Source organism: Copadichromis virginalis, linkage group LG19 (genome assembly GCF_057382275.1).
Source record: "Copadichromis virginalis isolate Kocher_CV1m ecotype Utaka linkage group LG19, C_Virginalis_male_GT1.1, whole genome shotgun sequence".
In the NCBI taxonomy this organism is placed as follows: Eukaryota; Metazoa; Chordata; class Actinopteri; order Cichliformes; family Cichlidae; genus Copadichromis; species Copadichromis virginalis.
In genome coordinates, this window is record NC_140636.1 from 28,855,134 (window position 1) to 28,877,706 (window position 22,573).

Below are 22,573 nucleotides of genomic sequence, written 5' to 3' on the forward strand. Positions count from 1 at the left end.
CAGCACATAACAGCAGGGTGCAAGATGCTAGCAGGCAAGGCATACATGGAACGCCATAACCAAGTGGCCGGCATAGTGTACAGGAACATCTGTGCCGAGTATAACCTGGAAGTCCCGAGGTCAAAATGGGAGATGCCCCCAAGGGTGGTGGAGAATGACCGAGCTAAGATCCTGTGGGACTTCCAGATACAGACGCACTAGGTGCGGTGACTCCCAAGCTAGGCGAGTGGCTCCAGCAGATCCCGGGAACGACATCGGAGATCTCTGTCCAGAAGAGCGCAGTCCTGGGAACAGCTAAGATACTGCGCAGGACCCTCAAGCTCCCAGGCCTCTGGTAGAGGACCCGAGCTTGAAGGATAAACCGCCCGCAGGGGCGTGCTGGGTGTTTTTTATATATATATATATATATATATATATATATATATATATATATATATATATACACACATATATACATACACACATATATATATATACATACATATATACATACACACGTATATATATATACATACATGTCCCTTGTTCTGTCTTGTTCCCTTTTATTCTGTCTTGTTGTGGCCTGTTGTCATCTTATGGACTGGCCTTGACTGACTCCTGGTTTTATAGTCTTTTACTCAGAATTGTTTGATATATTTTAATCTTGTGTTTATAAAGAACTGTATCTTAGGGTGTGTTTGTTTTATTTCTCTTTTATTAATTTGTTTAACGTTTTATGCTTTGTTTTGTTGCTTTAGTGGAGGTGCGGCCGCTTGTTGAGGGGCTAGGCACGTGAGGTGGAATCCCCTCCCCGATGTGTGAGAGTGTACACACCGGGCATAGGTAGACTGCACCATTTAGATTTCAGTGTGAGTGACAGTGAGGTTTGCAGTGGAACTATACGGGTCAGTAATTGGTGGCACCCTTGGGCACTTGAGGTAGGTTGCCTCCTCAAGTGGTCGTTCTCCACTATTTGTTTAGTTATTTTATTGAGCAGTTATTGTTCTAGGGTAGCATCGTGACAGCGAGATGTCTGCAGATGTTTCATGAGTTGTCCTGTATTTCCATTCTCTACACTGACCGTACACCAAGTGCTGTCTTTTTTTTTTCTTTTTTTTTTCTAGGTGGCATGAAGTTGGAATCATTGATTGAATCTAAGCATCATCAGCTTAACTTCAAATTCATCTCTGCTACACTTGATGCAACTTAACTCTGACCATGAAACCACAGCCACACGGCAGTCACACACTGCACTTTACTTTGAATTCACCACAGTTCCCTCTGAACTGGCCCCTGCAGGGCCAGCTGGATACTGAAGTTCTGCAACCACAACTTGTGGACACCTGCAGTTGTCATGGTGCTGTGCCACAAAACATAAATATAAGAAATTAATAAATAAAAACGCCAGCCCACTTTAACCGTTGATTATGGCATGCAGCGTTCCCCTTTTCATCTCTTTGTGTGCCACATACCCTGTTGATTAATAGGTGAACAGGACTGCCTTTCATGTGTTACTGTTTAGGCTTTAATCTGTTTCCTGTTCGAAGGCCCACAGTGACCTAAAAATAACTGCCTTCAAATCTGTTAAACCAAAAGTAATGAGCCTGTTGTGAACATGTAAAAAGTGAAAGAACAGAAATTTGTTTAAAAATGTAAGGAGTAAAAAGCTGTCAGAAAAATAAATACTCAAGTGAAGTACAGCCTCCTGAAAAATTTAAGTACAGTAATGAAATATTTTGTTCTTCGTTACTTCCCACCTCTGGATATTGCAATGTGCACTCTTGAGACAAAGCAGGCATGGACAGCCCACTAACCACATATCTTGCATAGAGAGCTGGTTCCTGCTTACCAAATAAAGGCTTGTTGGAGTTGCTGCTGTCCAGTGTATAAAACTCATGCCATCTCTGATTTGTGGCCAGATCTGCTCTAAATGTCCCATGTAGTGGAACACAGACATTTAACTGTTGCAAAATTTAGGAAGTGCATTTTATTTAAAATGTTTTGGTGGTTTCTAATAGAATTTGACATTGCACAGATATAAAGTAACTGCAGACCGCTTATAAATCTGCAAAATGTTAATTTTTCCTACTCAAGCTTTGTTTAATTCCATACTTTTTGTCCACATCCTCACTTGTAGTGGGTCACTGGCCCACCAGGGGGGGCTCATGCCACAGATTGAGAACAGCTACTTTTAGCAGCTCACTGAACCTGAAGTATAGAAGATACAGACTTGTTTTTAAAAAGTGTAAGACTCGTGATGGACAGCTTAAAGAAGCATTAAAAGTAACAAAGAACCACACCACAGGGGACAACAAAAGTCTGGAACGTTTTATTAATTTATTGTCTACAAGTGATTAATATTGAGTGTTACATTAAAAGTGCTGTGAAAAAGAGGTATGCATTTCAGTGTCCAGCAGTGATCTGTGATTTTAAACCGTAAATAAACTACTTAACGTTCTATCAAAATTTAAAGCGAATGTCCTCATATGTGGATCTCATTTTTCTTAGAAATGAAAATCAGGTAGAAAAAAAAAATCACATAATTCTTTTTTTTTTTTTTTTTTTTTTTACAATCATCAGGTCCCAATCAGCCCAAAGAGAAATTAAAAATGCATGCCATGAAAGAGTTCAGGTCTTAGGAGGTTAAAACCCTTACATATATACACGCAGAGTTTCTTTTTGATGCAATGGGAATAGAAGCACAATACTTTAATATAATGCAAAGAAAAAAAATCCCTCTTTGAACTTTAAGTTCATCACTGAAACAATCCAAGTTGGTAGCAGTAAATCTGCATCATGCCACAGAGCACTCCAACTACATAACCATGCCCACAAGTGAAGTGGAAAATCTAACCATGCAAATATTATGTTAATAGTATAAACACTGTTAAACTGTTGCAGTCTCTTTTGCATATTTGTTTCATTATCTCAGCTTGTGTTTATCACATGTGCAATATAAAATAAAGGTGGGAATGCTATTCAATTATGAAGCAGGGTTATTATGGCATTAAATCTGAAATTGTGTCTAATCGATATCAATTAGAGGATGAGCAGTAGAATGACACATTTGAAATTTGAGCCTCATATCCTGTCATGCTACGAATGTCAACAGGATGTCAAGAGAAAGCTATACTGGATCACTGGTTTTGAAGAACAACCACACCCTTACTTGCCATTGAATTTTAACTTCATTGAAATTTAGCACAAACAAAAGCTCAAATATGGCCTTAAATGTAATTATTTGCAGAGGTGGGACCAAGTCATTGTTTTGCAAGTCTCAAGTAAGTCTCAAGTCTTTATCCTCAAGTCTCAAGTCAAGTCTCAAGTAATGTCAGGCAAGTCAGAGTCGAGTCTCAAGTCACTGGTGTAAAAGTCCGAGTCAAGTCACAAGTCTGAAACTTTGAATTTCAAGTCCTTTCGAGTCTTTAAAAAAAAAACAACGAAAAAATAATGTTGCAGTTATATGCTAAATGTAAATATTAGACCATGTAATTTTAAAATCTGTGTTTTTCTCAACACATACAAAATAGTGAACTTAGAAAATATACACAAATTGTGAAATTGCACCTCTTTAAAATGCAGCTCAATTAAACTTAGCTCCAAGAATAATTTTCACCGACAGTTCTGAGATACGCTGCATGTTATTCTTGGATGCGGTTGTAGGACCAGCTTTAAAATCGCATGACAAAAATATACACATTAAAAAAAACTGTATCACCAACGTAGCCTGGACAACATTTGCTAGTTAGATGAAGTCAGCTATCTCATCTTAGCATATTTATATGCATATTTATAATTATACGCTTCTTGGAGTGAGTGCATACACTCATGAAGTTTAGTAACTTCAGGTCACTGCAACAAGCCCAGGTACAGTTTACCGACGGATGGGTGCAGGACCTTGAACTGCACCGTGTAGAACGAAAGACCATCGTACGTATCATAAGTTTACCAGTCTCACAAATTGTCGTCATAAATACACATTCCTTAACCGTTTATTAATAGGACCTTTGAGCTCAACGGTAATTAATTAGTAGTGGAAATAATTTCTGGTAGCATCACAGAAATGTAGCAGTGACAACAATGCTGTAATCGTACTGGACAATTAGTGATACAAAAAACCTGTTTTATCCTGTGAATAAAAGTATATGTTTTTGTCAGTGTACCATAATAACAGAAGCGAAACACAATATTGTGTCAGGACAATTCACTATTTATGCACAATAAATAAAGGAGCATAGCGCGACAATTTCTGTTCAGCGCCAGACTTGCTTGTAACCTATATCACCAATTATGTTATGAAAATGACGTATTAACTACTACAAAACACTGACCTTCGTGTAAATGCTTGGAGCAGACTAACCTGTGAGCTGGAGGGTTCTGGGACGTTATATTTGGTCTTTGAATGGCTGCAATCCAGGCCACCCGTCGCCTCTTTGTTACTTCGGAAACATGGCTCGAACAATTTCTCTTCAACGACGTAATCCGATAACAACCGATCTCTTTACCCGTCGGCTTCCCGTGGCTGTCATGCGACCGGCTATTGCAGTTAATAATACAACAGCTTCTTGACATTTTTGTGTTTCTTTTTATCGCTGTATAACTGATTTTAATTGAAAGCCTGCGTGCGCTAGTACCGCTTGCCACGAGTTCCCAGAATCCTTTGCGGTTCTACCCGTGAATGACGTCACATTTTCAATCTCTATATAATATGCATGTTAGATTTTATATTTGGGGTAAAATATCAAGTCTTTTCAAGTAAACCGGTTCAAGTCCAATTCAAGTCCCAGGTCATTGGTGTAAAAGTCCAAGTCAAGTCACAAGTCTTAGAACATTTTTTCAAGTCAAGTCTAAAGTCATAAAATTAATGACTCGAGTCTGACTCGAGTCCAAGTCATGTGACTCGAGTCCACACCTCTGATTATTTGCAATTATAGTTTTATAATTATATTTTTCAAAATGTGACATCTAAACAAATACGGGTTCATGGACGGTTGGTAAAACAAAACTTGTTTGAGGTATGAGGTAATGTCTCCTGTTATTCACTCCTCTGTCAGAGTCTGACGAAACATGGAACAAAGCCCAAGACAATAAAAAGGTCCTATTGTGACTTTTTTTCTAACAGTGTATTTTCATTCTTTAACTTCAGGAGTGTTGCATGAATCACATTTCAGGCGACTTGCTTGTTATCTTTAGCCTTTCATCCATGCCAGCTGTCTTCTGCATGCTACTTTCTCTTAGCCAAAGCCAGGAGTTATGTTCCAACTGGAGAAACGGTCAAAGAACGCTCAGACTTCACTACACCAAGCAGAGTCAGACTGACAGCCTTTCAGTATCACTTCTAGGAAATAAACATGTTATGGCTAAATATCCCTTTCTGAAGAAAAAGTAATGCATGCACAATGTTAAACAAAAAAAACAAACAAACATTCAGATTACAAAAACAACATTTTTCTCCTTGCCTGAGTAAATAATTGTCCATTTAACTGGGTAAACCATCACAGCACACATCCAAAAGATCGCAGTCCCGCATATCACTTTGAGCTATGATCACAATTTAAAACTTGTCAGGCGTGTGGACAGTCGGCTGAAAGATGCTGTTTGAGTCTTGTTCCACAACATGAAGAGTTCCTTTGCTCGTTTCTGGAAAGTTTTCCCTACTAAGACGTAGAGAATGGGGTTAAGGACACTGTTGAAGAAGGCAAAGTACGTAGAGATCTGTTGGACGATGGTCAGTGTGATGTGGCATTTCAGAATGCCAGTGTTTTGGAGCATATCTAGTATCTTTGTCACGTGGAATGGCACCCAGCAGATCAGGAATGCCAGGAGAACTGCCAGGATGAGAGTGGTGGCCTTCTGATCCGTTTTCTGAATGTTTAAAACCTCCATTAGCCTCTTTCTCAGAGTTTGAATAATTTTGACAGTGCAGAACAAAATAATGATAACAGGGACGATGAAGCTGAATGTTATGGTTGTCACCTCAGATGCCAGATATTGATTTTGTGGTAAGTCAAGTGAACAGTGAGTAAGATTTGATTGAGAGTTGAATTCTAACTTCCTGTAGATGAATATGGGGAGAGCAAAGACCAAGCCAAGACCCCACACAAACAGACATCCCAGTTTGGCATAAAACGGCCGGCGTATCCTCTCATGGGAAAGCGGGTGCACCAGTGCCACATAACGATCTATGCTAACCATAACAAGGAAGTAAATACTGCAGAACGCATTCATGTAGATAACAGCTGATGTCACTTTGCACAGGCTTTCACTGAAAGGCCAGTTGTATCTCTTTCTTGCATTTTCAGCCCAGAAGGGCAAAAAGCACACCAGAGCAAGGTCAGCTCCAGCCAGGTTGCTGAGGTATATCTCAGCCACAGTGCAGGCCTTCTTGTGGAGGCAGAAAACCATCAGCACAAACACATTAAAGATGATTCCAAGCACACTGATGACCAGGATGTAGGGTGGAACCAGAGTGAAGACCAAGCTGTTGTCTTCAGGAATACAATGGTCTTCTCCTGTGTTACTTTGGTCTCCAGACATCTTGACAGAGTAAGAGCTGGAACGGATGCTGCAGAGAGAGGACAGCAACACAGGTAAAACATTATGAAATGCTATGTTATATGGAACACAGTGATATACTTCATTGTCATTAAAACTCATAATGCAAAAGCTGTTGCTGTATTTCCAGTTCGTTCCTAATAAATAAACACTGTGGCAAGTTCAGGCACAGAACCTGTTTTGGTGACTCCTGAAAGAAAATCTTTTTTTTTTTTTTAATGAACTTTTCTCACCATCTCTAAATCCTTACTAAAATTCAAAAACAATGCCATCACTTATTCAATTCAGGGAGTGTGGGAGGAACCCAGAGTACCCAGTGAGAGGATAGAAACACTATGCAAAAGGTCCCCGACTGGATTTGAACCCAATAGCTTTGTACTTTTAAGCAGCAGAGCTTACGACTGCACCACTGTACTGCCAAGCCTAACACTGAAGTTGCTCTAGGCTACAATTAGACAACTTACTATGACGCACAACGTATTTTCCTTCTATTTCTCATAAACTTTAATCTACTTTCTACCATAGTTTGTGTTTTCCTTTGCTTACCCATGAACCACTTGTTTCTCTTCTTTTTCCACTCATCTCCCAACTATTCACAGTAAAGATGGCTAGCCCTTCCTGAATCGGGGTTTGCCAAAGGCCTCTTCCTGTCTCAAAGAAGTGTTTCCCCCCCAGGGACTTGTATGCGTGTCAGGTTTTTCTCTATCATAGTCTTCATCTTTCACTATAAAGACCTTAAGGGAACAGTTTGTGCAAACTGGTGCTAAATAAATAAAAATCAACTGATTTTCCCCCCTTGCCTAGACATTTAAAATAGTAAACAAACAAACAAACAAAAAAAAAACCCTCCTCAAAAAAAACAACAACACCTCAATCTTTCATAGAAAATTGATTTTCTATGAAAATCTGGTGTTAATGACAGATAATTGATGTCTTGAGTAACATCAACACCAACAATAACTCAAACACTCAATCCTCTAAAGGGTTGCTGAACTTTGTTTTTGTTGCTTTTAAAACTTTTTTTTTTGTATTAAAAGTACTTAATTCTAACACCCCCCTGTCCCCCACGCCTATGTAGTATTTTGTATTTGTTTTTGCACATAAACGATAACAACCCAAAGGTATTCACATTTTAAACTTACTGCGGTTCAGCAAAACAGAAACCACATTGAATGCAGAACTTTTCCATATCTGTCACTTAACGCTGCATAATATGAAAAGCAATTGCACAAAAGGATGATTAACGGTTATCAGCACCAATCCAACAACATTTTGCCTGCATGTCGCCTCCACTGTATAACTGCGGGGCATCCACAGTTTCTGTATGTTTTCTCAGCAGCTTTAAAACAATTTTAACTGAAATGCATGAACGCTTAAAAACAAAACAAAGTGGCAAAAAACAAAAACTCGTCATCATGTGTGTGTGTTTGTATTAGTCTAAATGTTTAATCGTACTTACTCGTTTTGGTTAAAGGTTCTCAAAACGCTAAACGTGTTGAGACAAATCCAGTTAAGAATCTGCAGTTACACCTGACAGAGTTCATAACCTGCACAGCCAGAATATTAACTCAAAACTTTGTTTTTTGTCACAAGTAATGATATAAAGCAAAAAACACTATTCATTATAAATCGTTATGTACACTGTTAAATTGTAGTTATGATTTAATTAACCTTAAACTGCAGAAGAAAAAAGGTAAAAAAAAAAAAATAAGGAAGAAGAAAAAAAAAAAAACACAGACAGAAAAGTAAAAAACAAGTTTGTTCATACCTTGTACGCAAGAGTCTGTCCTCTAGGTAAAAAAGAAAGCGTCCAAAAATCAACTATACACACCCAACACCTTGTGCTACTGACTGTGGCTGTCGCTGACTTCGAGGGGAAAGTAAACCGATGGCTCGCGCTGCTGCCACACACTTCGGTCAATCCCTCCCTTTTCTCTGTTTAAGTACCGTTGTGGTACGGAGGGCCTAACGTGCCGGAATGAAATAAATAAACATTTCAATAATTTTGTCATTAATTCAACGGAAATTATATATATATATATATATATATATATATATATATATATATATATATGTATACAGTGGGGCAAAAAAGTATTTAGTCAGCCACCGATTGTGCAAGTTCCCCCACTTAAAATGATGACAGAGGTCAGTAATTTGCACCAGAGGTACACTTCAACTGTGAGAGACAGAATGTGAAAAAAAAATCCATGAATCCACATGGTAGGATTTGTAAAGAATTTATTCGTAAATCAGGGTGGAAAATAAGTATTTGGTCACCTCAAACAAGGAAAATCTCTGGCTCTCACAGACCTGTAACGTCTTCTGTAAGAAGCTTTTCTGTCCCCCACACGTTACCTGTATGAATGGCACCTGTTTGAACTCATCATCTGTATAAAAGACACCTGTCCACAGCCTCAAACAGTCAGACTCCAAGCTCCGCCATGGCCAAGACCAAAGAGCTTTCGAAGGACACCAGGAAAAGTATTGTAGACCTGCACCAGACTGGGAAGAGTGAATCTACAATAGGCAAGCAGCTTGGTGTGAAAAAATCAACTGTGGGAGCAATCATCAGAAAATGGAAGACATACAAGACCACTGATAATCTCCCTCGAGATTGTGTGGGGCTCCACGCAAGATCTCATCCCGTGGGGTCAAAATGATCATGAGAACGGTGAGCAAAGATCCCAGAACCACACGGGGGGACCTGGTGAATGACCTGCAGAGAGCTGGGACCAAAGTAACAAAGGTCACCATCAGTAACACACTACAACGGCAGGGAATCAAATCCCGCAGTGCCAGACGTGTTCCGCTGCTGAAGCCAGTGCATGTCCAGGCCCGTCTGAAGTTTGCCAGAGAGCACATGGATGATACAGCAGAGGATTGGGAGAATGTCATGTGGTCAGATGAAACCAAAGTTTTTGGTATAAACTCAACTCGTCGTGTTTGGAGGAAGAAGAATACTGAGTTGCATCCCAAGAACACCATACCTACTGTGAAGCATGGGGGTGGAAACATCATGCTATGGGGCTGTTTTTCTGCCAAGGGGACAGGACGACTGATCCGTGTTAAGGACAGAATGAATGGGGCCATGTATCGTGAGATTTTGAGCCAAAACCTCCTTCCATCAGTGAGAACTTTGAAGATGAAACGAGGCTGGGTCTTCCAACATGACAATGATCCAAAACACACCGTCCGGGCAACAAAGGATTGGCTCCGTAAGAAGCATTTGAAAGTCCTGGAGTGGCCTAGCCAGTCTCCAGACCTCAACCCCATAGAAAATCTGTGGCGGGAGTTGAAAGTCCGTGTTGCTCGGCGACAGCCCCAAAACATCACTGCTCTCGAGAAGATCTGCATGGAGGAATGGGCCAAAATACCAGCTACTGTGTGTGCAAACCTGGTAAAGACCTATAGTAAACGTTTGACCTCTGTTATTGCCAACAAAGGTTATGTTACAAAGTATTGAGCTGTATTTTTGTTATTGACCAAATACTTATTTTCCACCCTGATTTACGAATAAATTCTTTACAAATCCTACCATGTGGATTCATGGATTTTTTTTTCACATTCTGTCTCTCACAGTTGAAGTGTACCTCTGGTGCAAATTACTGACCTCTGTCATCATTTTAAGTGGGGGAACTTGCACAATCGGTGGCTGACTAAATACTTTTTTGCCCCACTGTATGTATATATATATATATATATGTCCTTCCATGAACCATCATGGAAGGACAGGCCCCTGCACGGTATGTACCACCGGCAGATAGAGGAGGTGGCTGATATCCAGAAATCCTACCAGTGGCTGGACAAAGCTGGACTGAAAGACAGCACAGAGGCACTAATCATGGCAGCACAAGAACAAGCTCTGAGCACAAGATCCATAGAGGCTGGGGTCTATCACACCAGGCAAAGATGCCTGTAAAGATGCCCCAGAGACAATCCAGCACATAACAGCAGGGTGCAAGATGCTAGCAGGCAAGGCATACATGGAACGCCATAACCAAGTGGCCGGCATAGTGTACAGGAACATCTGTGCCGAGTATAACCTGGAAGTCCCGAGGTCAAAATGGGAGATGCCCCCAAGGGTGGTGGAGAATGACCGAGCTAAGATCCTGTGGGACTTCCAGATACAGACGGACAAAATGGTGGTTGGCTAACCAACCGGACATAGTGTTGGTAGACAAACAGAAGAAGACGGCCGTAGTGATCGATGTAGCGGTTCCGAATGACAGCAACATCAGGGAGAAGGAACACGAGAAGCTGGAGAAATACCAAGGGCTCAGAGAAGAGCTCGAGAGGATGTGGAGGGTGAAGGTAACGCTGGTCCCCGTGGTAATCGGAGCACTAGGTGCGGTGACTCCCAAGATAGGCGAGTGGCTCCAGCAGATCCCGGGAATAACATCGGAGATCTCTGTCCAGAAGAGCGCAGTCCTGGGAACAGCTAAGATACTGCGCAGGACCCTCAAGCTCCCAGGCCTCTGGTAGAGGACCCGAGTTCGAAGGATAAACCGCCCGCAGGGGCGTGCTGGGTGTTTTTTTTTTTTTGTATATATATATATATATATATATATATATATATATATATATATATATATATATATATATATATATATATATATATATATGTGTGTGTGTGTGTGTGTGTGTGTGTGTGTGTGTGTGTGTGTGTGTGTGTGTGTGTGTATACTCGTACCACAATCATTTCCATTGAAGAAACCGATAAATTGTCTTACCATGTGGGTTTTGGCGGGAGGTGGATTATCAAGACCAAAACAACAAGGTTCAATTGCAGCTTCTACTCAAGAAGACGGTAAGACTGGTGAACTTCATACCTCATTAATTCCACCAGCACTATTCTGCCCTACTGTGCTGCTACATTGTCATGTACATAAGGAAACATCTAAATGAAAATAAAGTAACCTTGAACCTTGAAGTGCTGATAAACTTTCCGATAATAACTTTACCCCCCCATAAATGTTATATTATAGCTACACCATGTATATTCAAATTTTTTTCATTTGTTTATTAACAGTTATTTGGAGCTGAGGAATGACACTGTGCAACCAGAACCAGTTCAGGTTCTTTAAACCATCTCAGTTGCTATGGACTTAACAGAAGAATGATTGGACTTTCCTGTTACTTTTGAAACCCATCCAAAACTCATAAAGTAAATTTTACGACACTCCCAGCACTACAGCAAGATTGCCTTTTCTTCTCGTTATGCCCCTCGACTTTGAACCAATATGTAAGCGGAAACTTAACTCCCAATTTTAAGTAGCATTTATCCAATATCCAATACAGCTGCCAGTGGAGAAGTTTCCAGTAGCTTTAAACAGTTTTCAATGTGATGCTGACATATAAGCTGTATAGTTAAATGTTGATCTCGTTAAGTGTGACTGCATGGACGCTCTTTTCACTGATTCTTTTTTTCCACCACTGCTGCAGTACATGCCTCACAGCCACAGTAATCTGAGATGCGCTGTCCTCCACAGTACTAGCACTTGAACTTTGTTTTCCTTTACACACAGCAGCAATGTGCCATTAATATAATTTTGGCCCTTAAAACCTCTGGGGATGTATAATGTCTAAGTGCATAGCTCATATACCCTTTGAAAACATTGCTTTTGCCCCCCCACACACACACTTTAGCATTACAGCTAAACTGTCACATTAATCTCTATTTCCTCTTGTCTTTAAGTGCTGTGCCTTGGTTACCATAGAGACTGCTATATTTTCTTTTGTCTGCTCAGCTCTAATAGCTGTCGGCACACCAGAAATAAGTCCAAGGACAATCTTATTGTCCTCAGTCAATGTGCTTGTCAACTTTTGGCCTGTAATTTTGCCTGATCTGATGACTGACCTTGTCCCTACAGATAATTATGTCTTATTTCTAATTTTCCTGGTGTTTTTGATGTCTACTACTTTATATATCACTTTGCTCCTGACTCAGTTTAACGACCACTTTATGCTGCTCATTTGGCGTCCCTCATGTGACAATGGTTTGGTCATTATCACTTTCATCTGCATTCATTAACAGCTTTTTGCAGTTTTTCTGCTTAGTAAGCAGTGACTGAATGCACAAACAACAGATCCTGCTAACCACCTCAAATGAAACAAATTAAATGTGTTTTTACATAAACGAAATTAATTAATCAATCACACATTTAAAGACGTGTAATTAATGATGCATCATTTACTATTTTAAATAATTAATGGCACATGACATAATGATCTATTTATTCATTTAATAATATTCATTTAATTTTGGCACTTTTGAGCCTCAACAGTGTAGCAGTTTGCACTATTTATTTTTGTAGTATTTTCTCGGAAATCATTGACGTGTCCACAAGAGTTCCAAAGTTGTCTTTAAACATGCTGCTGCTGACAATTTACAAGGTATTTACGTTTTCAAAGACACTGTGGGATCAGAGATGGGGGTGTGTGTTGAACTCTCTCACACTCTGTCTGACTCTGTCTTTATTTATAGTGGTGCAGAACTCGGGCCTTATACATAAGATAACTCTGCACCATCCCTTGCTTCTTGTTTGAAATTTCTACATATTTAAACTTTCATTTCTTTACAAACTGTCATATTTGTAGAGAAACAAATCCAAATGCAGTAACTTAAATCTACCTTTATTTCAGGTGATGATATATATATTTTTTTGCTTAAAAAAAAGCCAACAAAGCGAAACCTGGTTGTCGGCATTTCATTAGCTTTCCTATAGTTTCAACATGAAAGAGAAAATACTTTTAAATATTGTAAGTACATTGACTATGAACAACTATGTAAATTTGATTAAGTCCAAAATTATTGGTATTTATGAAGCTATACAATTAACAGTACCTTTGTTATTTGGCCTGCATGAGATTAAATTAGGCTTATGATATGTAATATATTTACATTACACTGATTTTCTATTAGTGTCTCTTTGATGCTATTAAAAAAAAAGTTAGAGATGTCATATAAGACACTGATGGCCTTGCAGATATACTGAGTGGTTTAGTAACTCATGAAGCCTTTGATGGCGTGCACCCTGACAGTGTTTCATTAGAACCCGTGTAACAGGATCACTGAGGTATTTTTAAATGATATTTTATCAAATGCTTTCAATTCAATTCAATTCAATTCAAATTCTTTATTATACCACAAGGGGAAATTAGTTTAGCAGCATGCAACATCAACGTAAACAAAACAAGAATATAAAATAATAATGACAGTAATAGTAATAGAAAGTCACAGGACGGTTATTTGCCATTAAGAAGATGGGATGCAGTAGGGATAAAAGAAACCTGGAGTCTTTGGTCTTCCTCAAAGGTACTCTAAAGCAGTGGCCAGAAGGCAACAACTCAAACTCACTGTGAAGTGGATGGTTCAAGCAATTAACAATAGAAAGAGCCTTCCTAAGCACATTTTTGTTGTAAATGGCCAAAAGTCCATCTTGCCAGCGCCCTGAAATTTTACGAGCAGTTCTTACCAGAAGTCCCAACCGATTCTTATTCTTCACTTTCAGGTTACAGCGATACAAAAAGACATCACAGATTCAATTAAACTTATAAAACAAAGAGAACATCTCAGATGAGACATTAAAGGATATAATTTTCCTCAAAAAGAACAGTCTTTGTTGAACTTTTTTAGTAGTGGCATCAGCATGAGATTCAAAACACAATTTATGGTCAAGTATCACACCTAAATATTTATAACTGTCCACAATCCCAATATCAGCAGCCTTAATGATAGTAGGTGAAGAGCTAAAAAAGGACTTCCTAAAATTAGTAATCATGTCTTTAGTGAAAGGAAGGACTCATCACACCAATCCACAAAATCATCTACAAACTTCCCATGGCCTGACTCGTCCCCCACAAGAAGACTGACGATCACTTTGTCATCAGCAAACTTCAGGATGTGTCTGTTCGAGAAATTACTGCAACACTCATTTGTGTTCAGAATGAACAGAAGGGGTGAGAGGCAGCAACCCTGGGGAGATCCAGTAGAGGAGGAGAGCACGTCAGAAAATACATGATTCACTCTCATTGTGACCAATTGGTCAGAAAGTCTGTCAGCCAGCCAATCAGACTAGCGCAAAGCCTAAAATGACTGTAAAGTCTGTGAGCAAGTAAGAAGGGTTCAATTGTGTTGAATGCCGATGAAAAGTCAGCAAATAATAATCTTGCATGGGTGTGAGGGGCCTTGAAATGATTATTCAAGAAATGCAGGAGTGTGAGAACAGCATCCTCCACATCTCTCCCTGCTCTATAGGCGAACTGGAAGGGGTCAAGATGGTGTTCAACATGCATTAAAATCTCCTTCTTAATCATCTTCTCAAGTCAGAGCCACAGGCCTAAAATCATTCAGTACCTTAGGTGAACTGCCCTTAGCAACTGGATCAATGACAGCATGTTTCCAAATCTTAGGTACTTTTTGCTCATACTTAATCCCCCATTCATCGTTTAAAATCATCACAGCACACGTCCTAACTTAAAATATCTCAATACTGCAATTCAGTGTGTGCGTGTGAGGACATAAAGTTGGATGTTTTATTTATTTCATTGGTGGATGAGTACCTCAGCTCTTTTCTGGAAGGGTTTTCCCACACTAACATAGAGAACGGAGTTAAGGACACAGTAGAAGAAGGATGAGTTAGAAGATGACCTGCACAATGTGACACTCGAGAATGTGAATGTCTTGGAGTAAATCTAGTATCCTGCTCATGTGAAATGGCAGTGGATTAGGAACACCAGGAGAAATGCCAGGTTGGTGGTGGACTTCTCAATTTTTAAACAGTTAAACTGGCCTGCTTTTTTAAGAGCTTGAATAATATGGTACATTTCTCTTTTATTTTTAATGTTCTCTCTAACTGAGAAATTGTAACTTCAATGAGCAATGATCAAGTCAAGACCCCAGTAGGCTACTATTCCGCTCCTGGCGAAGTATGTGCAACAGTGCCACCTAAGGATCTATGCTAAGGAAAATGAGGACTTAGATGCTGCAGAACGCATTCATGCAGATAACAGCTGATGACTATATGCGTAGGATTTCACTGAAAGGCCAGTCATAGCCATTTCTTACACAGAATACCATTAGCAAAAATGCAAAAACCCCAACAAAAAACCCTTAAAGATGATTCCAAGCACACTGATGACCAGCATGTACACTGGAAACCGCCAACATCACCGTCAACAAGCTTGTGGGAGCCAAGTTAAGATAGTTCATATGTTTTAGTATTTATATTTCGCTGTTGTTAAGCTTGTTTGTGTAATTAATAATTTTGGAAGTAAATGCATGTTTATGGTGGAACTAAAATTATTTTATTGCTCTGTTGGTTTGGTTATGTAGCAGAGGTGGGACCAAGTCATTGTTTTGCAAGTCTCAAGTAAGTCTCAAGTCTTTATCCTCAAGTCTCAAGTCAAGTCTCAAGTAATGTCAGGCAAGTCAGAGTCGAGTCTCAAGTCACTGGTGTAAAAGTCCGAGTCAAGTCACAAGTCTGAAACTTTGAATTTCAAGTCCTTTCGAGTCTTTAAAAAAAAAAAAACAACGAAAAAATAATGTTGCAGTTATGCTAAATGTAAATATTAGACCATGTAATTTTAAAATCTGTGTTTTTCTCAACACATGACAAAATAGTGAACTTAGAAAATATACACAAATTGTGAAATTGCACCTCTTTAAAATGCAGCTCAATTAAACCTAGCTCCAAGAATAATTTTCACCGACATTTCTGAGATACGCTGCATGTTATTCTTGGATGCGGTTGTAGGACCAGCTTTAAAATCGCATGACAAAAATATCATACACATTAAAAAAAACTGTATCACCAACGTAGCCTGGAAAACATTTGCTAGTTAGATGAAGTCAGCTATCTCATCTTAGCATATTTATATGCATATTTATAATTATACGGTTCTTGGAGTGAGTGCACACACTCATGAAGTTTAGTAACTTCAGGTCACTGCAACAAGCCCAGGTACAGTTTACCGACGGATGGGTACAGGACCTTGAAATGCACCGTGTCGAACGAAAGACCATCGTACGTATCATAAGTTTACCAGTCTCACAAATCGTCGTCATAAATATACATTCCTTAACCGTTTATTAATAGGACCTTTGAGCTCAACGGTAATTAATTAGTAGTGGAAATAATTTCTGGTAGCATCACAGAAATGTAGCAGTGACAACAATATTGTATGCTGTAATCGTACTGGGCAATTAGTGATACAAAAAACCTGTTTTATCCTGTGAATAAAAGCATATGTTTTTGTCAATGTACCATAATAACAGAAGCGAAACGCAATATTGTGTCAGGACAATTCACTATTTATGCACAATAAACAAAGGAGCATAGTGCGACAATTTCTGTTCAGCGCCAGACTTGCTTGTAACCTATATCACCAATTATGTTATGAAAATGACGTATTAACTACTAAAAAACACTGACCTTCGTGTAAATGCTTGGAGCAGACTAACCTGTGAGCTGGAGTGTTCTGGGACGTTATATTTGATCTTTGAATGGCTGCAATCCAGGCCATCCATCGCATCTTTGTTACTTCGGAAACATGGCTCGAACAATTTCTCTTCAACGACGTAATCCGATAACAACCGATCTCTTTACCCGTCGGCTTCCCGTGGCTGTCATGCGACCGGCTATTGCAGTTAATAATACAACGGCTTCTTGACATTTTTGTGTTTCTTTTTATCGCTGTATAACTGATTTCAATTGAAAGCCTGCGTGCGCTAGTACCGCTTGCCACGAGTTCCCAGAATCCTTTGCGGTTCTACCCGTGAATGACGTCACATTTTCAATCTCTATATAATATGCATGTTAAATTTTATATTTGGGGTAAAATATCAAGTCTTTTCAAGTAAACCGGTTCAAGTCCAATTCAAGTCCCAAGTCATTGGTGTAAAAGTCCAAGTCAAGTCACAAGTCTTAGAACATTTTTTCAAGTCAAGTCTAAAGTCATAAAATTAATGACTCGAGTCTGACTCGAGTCCAAGTCATGTGACTCGAGTCCACACCTCTGTTATGTAGTACCATGAATACATGTGCCTTAAAAGACTCGTGTTTATAGTAAAATCCGGGCATCACGGATGTATGCAGGTTAGCGCATGCGGTGCGGGAGGGGGGAGAGAGAAAAAGAGTTAACACGGCATAAGCTATACGCGGCAGCAGGGTAGAACAGAGCCACACGGTTTTCCTACCGTAGTAGGTTATTTTGTTGAGGATAAGTTAAACCTGACCACTCCTGTAAGATGCAAACTGTGGAATACATTTTTTGTTACATCTTTTCACATCGGAGTCCCGTGGAGTTCTTTTTCCTCTTCAAACTGATGTACGCGTGTGAAGCACGGGAAAACTGGTCTCACGGCTTACACAAAGCTAATTATATCAGGAGTGCAATTACTTCGTCATTTGTGTTGTTTTGGTTTCCAGATATTGTCACAGAGCCAAATTTGGACGGGATTCTAAACAAAAAACCAGAAAAGATATCATTTTAAGTGTCTCTTTTCTGGCATATTGTCGTTACTATGTTGTTACTCTGGAGATGCAGAGATGCATGTCTATTTAAGTAACACTGATATTCAGTACAAAATACTCAAAATGCTCATATTTCAATTAGTTCCCAAAGAGGCTGAATCAAAATAATAATTTTTAGAAAGCAGTGGCAAAATCCAAGCTCTGTGATTTGATAGTGTAGTTATGTAGTGATGCTTGTTTTTGCTGGGCTAACAAAACTTTCATTATCTAGTTTTAGTCAGTGGCACAAAAAGCTGTAGGCACAGGATCATAGGTCGGTGGATCATAGGTTACCTAGGTTCAGCTGTGTCCCTGCCCACAGCGTGATCACCACACTTGTAAACAGGAGCACAACTGCACATGAAAATGGCTGCAAATGATGAAAAGAATATCTGCTAAAACCAAGCAGATTTTAGTATGAATCATGAAAAAGATATATATGAGATATGTAAACTCTAAAATACTTACTTTCAGATTATGGTCATTTTTTCCAGGAAATAATGTTGTTTGAGTATTTTACAGGATACATAATTTACAGAGATCTTATCTATCTTCCGTACCAAGAGCGCTTTACAATTCACAGTGTCATTTTCACACCAACAATCACCTGAAACGTCAAGTCATGAGTATACATATTCTAACCTTTGCAGCCACTTAAAAAATCCTGAAGACTTCATTATATGTGTGTGTAAGTTTGAATAAATACATTTGTATGAATATATTCATGCAAATGAAATTACTGTATGGGGCTGGGAAAAAGTGTTGCCCCAAATGCAGACTACTGGAGACTTGAAGAAACAAAAAAGTGAGCTTCACTACAGGAACTAAAATAACGCCAGAAGGAGTGATATTTCTGACAGCACCCAGAAATGCAATAATAATCACAGGAACACTAACAAAAAGAAGACGACGCAAGCTAAGCCAAGAAAAACCACAAATCAAGACAGCTGCTTATTAATTCTCTGAGTTTGAAACCGTCTGCTAGACTGTTTCTCACAACTTGACTAGGAAATGATGATAGCAGGGATGATAAAACTAAAAATGATCAGCATCCTCTCCATCATTAGATATGGATCTTTTATGAGGTTAAATGTGCATTTAGTAACATTTGACTGAGGGTGAATTTTGAACGTCCTGTAGATGACTGTGTGAAGAGCAAAGACCCCACCCAAACAGACATCCCAGTTTGGTGTAAATGCCCTACTCTTCCTCTCATAGGAAAGCACCAGTGCAACATAGGGCTGCTCAAAGAGAGTTATTCCCATACAGCTTATGACAAAATTTGATCCGAAGTGATTGATGGCCCTAATCACGACCTTTTGACCTCCCGCCCCTCCCCTCCGTGGGAAACCCCCCGCGTGACGAATCGTATCCGGAGAAGGGGGGGTGGGAAACCCCCCGCGTGACGAATTATATCCTGAGAAAGGGGGGCGAACCCCGGAAGCGCGCCATCTGTTGCTAACCGTATCGAATTGCACCCTGAGAAAGGAGGGGTGAACCCGGAAGCGCGTCATCTGTTGTTGGGGAAAAAAAAAAAGTTTTTAGAGGGAGGGGGAAAACCTCCGGAAGCGCGTCATCTGTTGTTGGGAAAAAAAGTTTTTAGAGGGAGGGGTGAACCCCCGGAAGAGCGCCATCTGTTGGAGGGGAATAAAAAAGCAGAGAGAGGAGTCCGTCACAATTTCTAAGGCACAGACACAAGATGGATTCTTTCCTTCTGCAGCCCCGCAGCGGTCCTGTGTCCGATGAGATCTGCTCTCCCAAAGAAGAAGGTTTTGAATATGACATATTCAAATACAGCATATTTACTATGGAAGGCATCGATCCGGACCTTATGACCCTACCGGAAATACTCCGGAAGGGTCTAGTCATTTTCAGACCTGTTGCATCATGTTCCCTAACCACAGCGGTGATGCAGCAGATGATTCTGTGATGAAAAGAAGAACTTTCTATCCGCTTGTAACCTTTAAGATACACCATAGCTTGTGATGAAAAGAAGAACTTTCTATCCGCTTGTAACCTACAGGCTGCCTATGTGTAAAAACGGATAACTATCCCTTAGTGAATACTACTTTTCCTTTTGAGAGACTGAAAAACAAACCAGCGACAGGCGATCTTGTTTCACTCACACACACACACTCACACACACACACACACACACACACACACACACACACACACACACACACACACACACACACACCGCGGGGCCAAGGAGGAGTTTTTTTTTTTCTTCAATACTTTAACAATAAGTTTTCTCAATAGATAGAAAATGATGACGCTGAGGAGTCAACATCCGATATTATCATTGCTTGTAACCCGGTTTCGTACATCTCCCCATAAAACAAGTCTTAGCGGGGAAAAAAAGCTCATATTCGAATAAGTTTATTCCCCTCTGTGGGAAAGAGTTTTTTTCTCAGAGTCAACCATGAGGCGAGTTTTGTCAACAGCAATTGTCCATTTGGTAAAACAAATACCCGTCTCAAAGTCATATTTTACCGTTGCAGAATGCGGAAAACAGACGGCGTTCGCAAGAAGGCAACCAAAAAAAACAAAAAAAAAAACAACCCTCTCTAACTATTGGTATTGTCAAGAGAAAGATGCGAAAAACAGATGCTTCGCTAGACTAGGATAAAATGAGAGAAGAAACGGGAGGGGAGTCGATATCTGTAACAGTTCTACCAATCGCGAGGAAGAATCCGTGAATATTATGTCAGCATTCCGTTCAAACAACGCCGCCGATCACACACACACACACACACACACACACACACACACACACACACACACACACACCGCGGGTCAAGGAGGAGTGAGACGGCAGAATAGTTTTTTTCTTCATTACTTTTACAATGGGATTTCTCAATAGATAGAAAATGATGACGCTGAGGAGTCAACATCCGATATTATCATTGCTTGTAACCCGGTAAATAATTTCGTACATCTCCCCATAAAACAAGTCTTAGTGGAAAAAAGCTCATATTCGAATAAGTTTATTCCCCTCTGTGGGAAAGAGTTTTTTTCTCAGAGTCAAGTTTTGTCAACAGCAATTGTCCATTTGGTAAAACAAATATCCGCCTCAAAGTCGTATTTTACCGTTGCAGAATGTGGAAAACAGACAGCCCTCACAGGAGGCACCATAGTTAAAATATTTAAATTTCAACTAAATTTGTAGTAATGATCGGATTTCCTCACTTATCTACACCACACTCCTTGTCCTTGATTTCTTATCGTTCCTCTGTCCCTTAATAGAAACCACATATATAGAAACTATCCTCCCTTTCAGTTGTCTTTTGCACTTCCATATCGCAAAGCAGTTACTGTAGGTTATTTTCTGCTTATGCATTAATGTAATTAATTAACTTATTTATCCTTAAGTAAGGTAATGACTTGAGTTCTAATGCTTTTTGTCTCTTGAGTTAGCTGTCAATGTGGGATTTTTTTCCCCCTTTTGTCCAGTTAAAGCTGCCTTTCATTCTTCAACACAGCTTAAACTCTAATAGGTAAGCTTTCTTGTAATTTCTTAGTTCTGCAGGCTTCTTGAAAGACATCCGAGACTCTTCTTTGGATGCTGGCTGCCTTTTGTTTTGTTTTCTGTCAAGATGATCCCACACTGCTTCGATTATCTTGAGGTTCGAACCCTGGAGAGATCAATCCATGACTGATGCGTTGTTTCATCCAGGCATACTTTGACTACATTGGCAGTATGTTTGCGATCATTGTCGTACTGAAAAATGAAGTTGAAGCCAATCAGACACTACGTGGTATTACATGGTCGATCAAAATCTGGTGGAACTTTTCTACATTCATAATTTGATTAATTTGGATAAGAGCTCCAACAACACTGGCTGAAATCCAGCCTCAAAGCACGGTAGAGTATCCACGCTGTGTTAAAGACGGCTATAGACATTCACTGTTGTATCTCTCTTCGGACCTCTTCCATGCATATTTCAAATTTGGATTCATTACTCCATAAGACATATTACAGCTGATTTCTTTTTCCAGTCAATTTCTTGTGTAATTTGGCACACCTCAGCCTTATTTTTCTCTGTTCTCCTTCCTTAAGAATGGCTTATTAACAGCCACCCTTCCAACTCAGATAACTTTTGATGAGGTTTCATGAAATGTTTACAGCACTTGAGTTACTCGCCACGGCCATCCTAAATGCTAAAAACACTAAACTTTAATTCTAAATTACGTAATTAACGTTAACCAGAAAAAACAAGCCAAAGTCGAAATGTTGCTGAGCTGACCTGTGGTATGCTATGTCTTCTAAAGCACGTATAATGTAAACAGAACTGGTCTTTGCACAGAAGCCTGTGGAGCTTCATAATTAACCTCAGTGTGTGAAGAGGACTCTCCATTTAATAATAGCTGTAATAAAATGTTCTGGCCGACGGTGTTAAACGCTGCACTTGGGTCTAGCAGGGAAGATTTCAACTTTTCAATATGAATGAAGGCTGAAAACTGATTAGATTAATGTCTGATGATCTTTTCCGTGCTTCTTCAAGTTTGTAACACCAAAC

The 22,573-nt window shown here is 39.6% G+C and overlaps 1 protein-coding gene across 3 annotated transcripts; it reads right to left on the reverse strand.

Moving 5' to 3' along the window:
- Window positions 1-2,286: 2,286 nt before the first annotated feature.
- On the reverse strand, window positions 2,287-17,552 carry LOC146686370 (B2 bradykinin receptor-like). Of its 3 annotated transcripts, XM_085441795.1 has the most exons (3): window positions 8,303-8,497; window positions 7,994-8,081; window positions 2,287-6,544 (listed from the first exon to the last, which is right to left on the reverse strand). In XM_085441795.1, exon 3 carries the CDS (start codon window positions 6,514-6,516, stop codon window positions 5,527-5,529), a length of 990 nt encoding a protein of 329 aa, XP_085297921.1. In that variant the 5' UTR covers window positions 6,517-6,544; window positions 7,994-8,081; window positions 8,303-8,497; the 3' UTR covers window positions 2,287-5,526. The 3 variants fall into 3 exon arrangements, with proteins under 3 accessions (XP_085297921.1, XP_085297919.1, XP_085297920.1); XM_085441793.1 differs by lacking the exons at window positions 7,994-8,081; window positions 8,303-8,497 and adding an exon at window positions 17,000-17,552; XM_085441794.1 differs by lacking the exon at window positions 7,994-8,081.
- Window positions 17,553-22,573: the final 5,021 nt, after the last annotated feature.